Source organism: Triticum dicoccoides, chromosome 4B (assembly GCF_002162155.2).
Source record: "Triticum dicoccoides isolate Atlit2015 ecotype Zavitan chromosome 4B, WEW_v2.0, whole genome shotgun sequence".
NCBI classification, from domain to species: Eukaryota; Viridiplantae; Streptophyta; class Magnoliopsida; order Poales; family Poaceae; genus Triticum; species Triticum dicoccoides.
The window spans coordinates 561,581,682-561,587,143 of NC_041387.1; the positions used below are offsets into that span (position 1 = coordinate 561,581,682).

Consider the following 5,462-nt stretch of genomic DNA (forward strand, 5'->3'; position numbering starts at 1 on the left):
TACCATCACAACATAAAGTACAATATGTCAAGGGGTTAAAGGCGCAGTAATAGGAAAAAAGAGAGGCAAGGAACCCTTCTCATGAGATAATCCCTATGCCTAGGCTTAATCCTATAGGTCAATAGGGGCACTTCATGCAAAAAATGACTTCTCCACCTATAAATGTTGGTCCCTCATTTCTCAAGATCCTGACGTGTCTAGATATCCAAATATCCCAACAAGCCAAGAATGCCACTTCCACAAAGAATGATTTATTGAAATCCTTTTTGGCATGCACAAAAAGTGCCTCATAACATCCCCCACTTGCCAGCAAATCCGCAGATAGTTCCATACCCTGACATAGAAATTTCAGTGAAAAAACAGATGATCCATGTCGTCCTGAACACCAGTGGGGCAAATGACAAAAGATGTCCCATCAGCTACATTCCAGTGTATCGTCTAAAGCATGTCCTTTGTATTCAACCTGCCCATAATCAAATTCAAGCAAACACTTTGATTTTCAAGGTACAACAACCTTCCAGATCCAATTTAATATAGGATTTGACACAATAGGATTGTGGATTATCTAATAATAAATCTTTGCTTTATAAGGCACATCTCACTCGGAGATCAACCAAACATCCTTCTTACAATCTTCTCTTCAGAGTAAAGAGATGAGATCATTCAAACCCCCAAATTCTAGATAGGCCTGGGCAAAAAGAGGTAGATTGGAGGATTGTATAAAATCATCACTGTCTAAAACCTCCTTGGATGAAACCAACATGTCTGTTGCATAAGAGAACAATCTCTTAATCCTCTGCTGCAGAGGCACAACTGAGCCATCCATCCTCCATTGATCAGACCAAAAAAGGACAGAGTACCCTTGGTTGACTTCTACCCAAGAAATGGCCCAAAACTTGTCAAAAAAGGCTTGCAATATCTTTCCACCAAAAGGAGCCACACAAAAGAGTAGCATGTGGCACTGTACCATGATAGTAGGAATTTCATATCAGATGCACCCAAGGAATACCATGTTTGTTATAGAATTTATGTGCATGCTTTAAAAGCAGAGCCTCATTCTGAACCCCAAGATAGAGAATACCCAAACCTCCCTTGTTTTTTGGTCCACAAAGCAAATCCCATGCAGCCAAGGATGTTACGGATCCCTGTCTGTTCTTCCTCCATAAACACCGTCTTTAAATTCTCTACAATTGCTTAGATTTTTGCCGGGTGTATTTTTGAAAGCACTCGGCAAAGATTATTTGTCGAGTGCCCGCTGGAAAACACTTGAAAAACACTCCAACGCATAACAAAGAAGCATATGCCCATAGTGAATCCTTGAACATGTGGGGTTGCATATATTTAGAGTTCATTCTTCACTCCTTAGTGTATTGCCACTCCATTGAGAGTAAACAGTTAATCAAAAATGAATCAAAGAAACAATCATACATATAGAAGGGAAATCACATTTACAGCGACACCTCGTCGACAATACTAGCAGTGTGCATATATGTCTTGAAATGAGTTAATAATACTAGTAGTCTTTGTTTTAGTAGTCGAACTGACGCCATGTGGAGAAGGTTTGCCCGAACTGCCACCAAGCCGGCATGACGTCCTGGAAGACGAGGTACTGGCCGCCGGTGGATGTGATGGCAAAGCTGAGCGCCTGCCCAACGAGCCCCGAGAGGCAGTGCCAGTTGGCGCCCCAGTTCCTAGACATGGGGATCCATGCGGTGTTGGTCCCTTTCACCGACATGCTCTTGATCGACCCGCTCCCGGCAATGTTGGCCACGAGCACCAGCTCGAAGTAGTTGAAGCCGTTGATGGTGAACCGCACGCCGCCCTGCCTCCAGCACTTGACCTGCTGGTAGAAGACGGGGATGATGCCGGCACGGTAGATGCCGATGTTCTCCCAGGCGGGTTGCGACATGTCGAAGTGGTGGCGGGGAGGGTTGCACCACCTGCCGTTGTCGCTGGGGGGATCCCAGTTGGGAGGGCAGAAGTTGGTGGCGGACACGGTGATGGACGTGCCGGGCTTGCACATTTCCGACTTGCTGGTGTCGCAGATGATGACGTAGCACTGCCCGCACGATGCACCATCATTGAATAGCGCCGTGCTAAGAGCCACGTTGTTGATCCCGTACCCCGCAACGTACAGGTTCAAGTATCCACACGCGCCACCTGGATATTGCACAAGCATACACATTCAGACACGCACACACGCATTGTATTGCACGCGTAGCGTACCATAAATTGTAGTAGAGTAATGCTACACATACATAAGTTTACACGGGTTTTACAAATAGGTGAGTTTTGATTGGAGATTAAGGGGGAAAAGAGGTCCATCCCATGAAAATCAGGGGGAGTGATTAGTTAGAAAGAAAAAATCCTAGTCAGATTGTAATTTCGTGTAACTTTTTGTATGTTTAGCATTATTGATTATACTAATATTGGGAAGACTGATGGTGCCCGAGCAAGCCAGAATTAAGTCTTGATTAGCTAGCTTACCCATTGTGTCGGAGCCGTCGGCGCCGCCGTAGAAGGTGGCGGTGGCCAGGATCCAGTTGGAATTGGCCGGCGTGAAGCAGAACGCGAGAACATCGGCGAACAGATGCAGGTAGCGCATCCCAGCTGCCATGTTTCTGCTGGAGAGAGAGTCCCAGAAACAGGTGGATGATTGAGCTTCTCTCGCACCAAGCTAGCTTGCTAGATGTTGTGGCGACCGAGAGTGGATTTGGAGGTGAGGAATGATTGCGACAATGATGGTGCTTAAATAGGATCTAGCTAGCATATGAGATCGAGAGGAATGATTGTCGTCTTAATTAACTAACATATGTGATCGCGGTTCCAACGATCGTATGGATGCAACCTCCACCGATGGAGTTGCGCGCTCTAATGAGTGAACGCAGGTCTGAGCGGTATGTCGTTTCTTAATTAATTAGTACATTCAAAATGATAGGTTAACTGAATACAACTAATTTGACATGCTTCTAGAGTCTAGTCTACTAAAAGCATGGTTAATAATACAACCAAAAGGAGTTGCCTTTTTTTAAAATCTATAGCCAACCTTATAGCCGGCATGCATAATAGTAAGTTTTAAATGCGTATTATTTTATTAATTGTTGGCGCATCGTACGTCCTCACAAAACGTCTTGGGTCTCATGTTGCAGCTGGCTACTAACCAAGAATCCACTTCTCTTCTCTCTCCTTCAACTAAGTAACGATATAATATTTTATTTTTTATAACCTGCTTATGTCACCTTATTAGAGCAAGTACAATAGAGCTGAGTGAGCGGGCTATAAGGAATAAACTAGTATATTTCTGCTTAGTTCGAGGAAAGAGAAGATGAGAGAGAAGGTAAGCGGGCTCTTCGTGAAGAGCCAGCTCTAGCATGTGCTCCTAGACACTTTGTGAGAATAAAAGATGGGCCACATAATAAAAAAGTAGTACACTCTTTTGATCTATTATTGTACATGTTGACTATAAGATAGGCTGTAGATGACATGACACTAGCTTATAGCCAGCAACTGGCTATATTATTAACCATGCTCCTATACTTAGCTCTAAGTCTGCTAGAACTGCTAGTAGCTCGCTTTTGTACAATTAGAAATAATCAGCAACCGTTCAATTAAGGCAGCGGGAGAGAACTTCTTCCTATACACTGATTGAGAGAAAGATGCAACCGTTCAATTAAGGCATCAGTCATATTCTACACCAGAGAATATGCAACCGTTCAATATTCTTTGCTACCTACATTCGGACTGTACAATTTTCAACTGGATAGGCAAGTAGCTGGAAGCGAAAGCCACAGTATTTATACATTAAAAATTGTTCTTTGGGTAGTGTTGGAATTCCCGCTAGCCAAAACTAACTAAAACTGTCTCTAACTGCAAGCCCAACTCCCTCCAAATCCTTGAAGCACGGCAACTGAATGTGGCCTTCTAAACTAACTACCGGAGATCGAGCAAACCATTGAAGTAGTCAACATGCATTGCATACACTTCTTTGCTTCTTGTTCAAGGTCAATCGACTACACAAACCTTAATTATTAGTACTTGGTAGCCTAGTTGATTTAGAGAAAACATGAATAATTACTTGACTAATATACATCTCTCTTCGATAGTTGTATTATATAAGCAGGTTATTCTTTTTAGTTATCCTATATGAATTACACTCGGATTGTTGCATAAGAAACATGATAAGCACATCAAGCCATCAATGTGTATGCAACTATACACTATTTTCTTAATTCTCCTCAACTGAATCAAGCACATGATCAATGACAATCATGGAAGTATATACGACAGTTATGTCTGCAACATAGTCCCCCCGCGCCGGCAGAAAAGTTACAAATTTCAATGCAACTTAAAGGTGGAGATTAGAAGTTGTCCCTTCAAGCAAAAAGGGTAATATAGTTATTTGTATCCAAGTCAATCTACTCAATATGTTCAATCTGCAGGCTAATATGGCCATAACCTCTTTAGTGACTTTAATATTCGTGTAAACTTTTAGGGGGGAGGGGTTGTACCGAAGCAAAACTCTTTACTTGAAGGCCCCTTTGATTCAATCAGATTATTAAAGAATACTTGAATCCGTGTACACCTTATAAAGTTTCCCTATGTGTGCTTTGCTTTAATTTTATGATCACATTTCCTGTACGAATTCTTTTGATAAGATTCTTTTGTGTTAAATTTAATGAGAAAACTTCTATTAACATCAACCTTTTGGAAATATTTATATCCTTTTATGTGGCAGTGCCAATCAATATTTGTTGCAAATTCCTATATTATCCAATTTTCTAGAATTTGTATCTTCTCCTATCATGTGAAAGGAAGAGGCCATGTAGCCATAAGTTCGGACATACTGTTTTAAGATCCAAGGATAACCCGTCCTTCTTGAAGTATTGAATGATAAAAATATTAATAGTAGCAATTTAAGCTATTGTACCAATAATAACCATGGGCCAGTAGCGCAGAGTACCAATAATAACCATGGAAATCTCATCCTTGATCGATGTGATCCTTCACGCTTGAGAGTTCTTCAATGTGAAATATATTTGTGTTTGATCTTGTTGGGGAACGTAGTAATTTCAAAAAAAGATCCTACGCACACGCAAGATCATGGTGATGCATAGCAACGAGAGGGGAGAGTAATGTCCACGTACCCTCGTAGACCGTAAGCGGAAGCGTTATGACAACGCGGTTGATGTAGTTGTACGTCTTCACGATCCGACCGATCCAAGTACCGAACGTACGGCACCTCCGAGTTCAGCACACGTTCAGCTCGATGACGATCCCCGAACTCCGATCCAGCAAAGTGTCGGGGATGAGTTCCGTCAGCACGACGGCGTGGTGACGATGATGATGTTCTACCGGCGCAGGGCTTCGCCTAAACTCCGCGACGATATGACCGAGGTGGAATATGGTGGCGGGGGGCATCGCACACGGCTAAGGAACGATCACGTAGATCAACTTGTGTGTTC

The 5,462-nt window shown here is 42.6% G+C and overlaps 1 protein-coding gene across 1 annotated transcript; it reads right to left on the minus strand.

Annotated features, from left to right (window-relative positions):
- Window positions 1-1,528: 1,528 nt before the first annotated feature.
- On the minus strand, window positions 1,529-2,617 carry LOC119293885 (expansin-A31-like). The gene is made up of 2 exons (XM_037572218.1): window positions 2,488-2,617; window positions 1,529-2,160 (listed from the first exon to the last, which is right to left on the minus strand). The coding sequence occupies exons 1-2, from the start codon at window positions 2,615-2,617 to the stop codon at window positions 1,529-1,531; spliced, it is 762 nt and encodes a 253-aa protein (XP_037428115.1).
- Window positions 2,618-5,462: the final 2,845 nt, after the last annotated feature.

What these genes read in the sequence shown, in the direction of transcription:
- LOC119293885 (XM_037572218.1), bottom strand. Translation starts at nt 2,617, where the DNA reads ATGGCAGCTGGGATGCGCTACCTGCATCTGTTCGCCGATGTTCTCGCG. An exon ending in CGACGGCTCCGACACAATGG is followed by an intron (nt 2,161 to 2,487) that starts GTAAGCTAGCTA and finishes TGCAATATCCAG; the next exon opens with GTGGCGCGTGTGGATACTTG.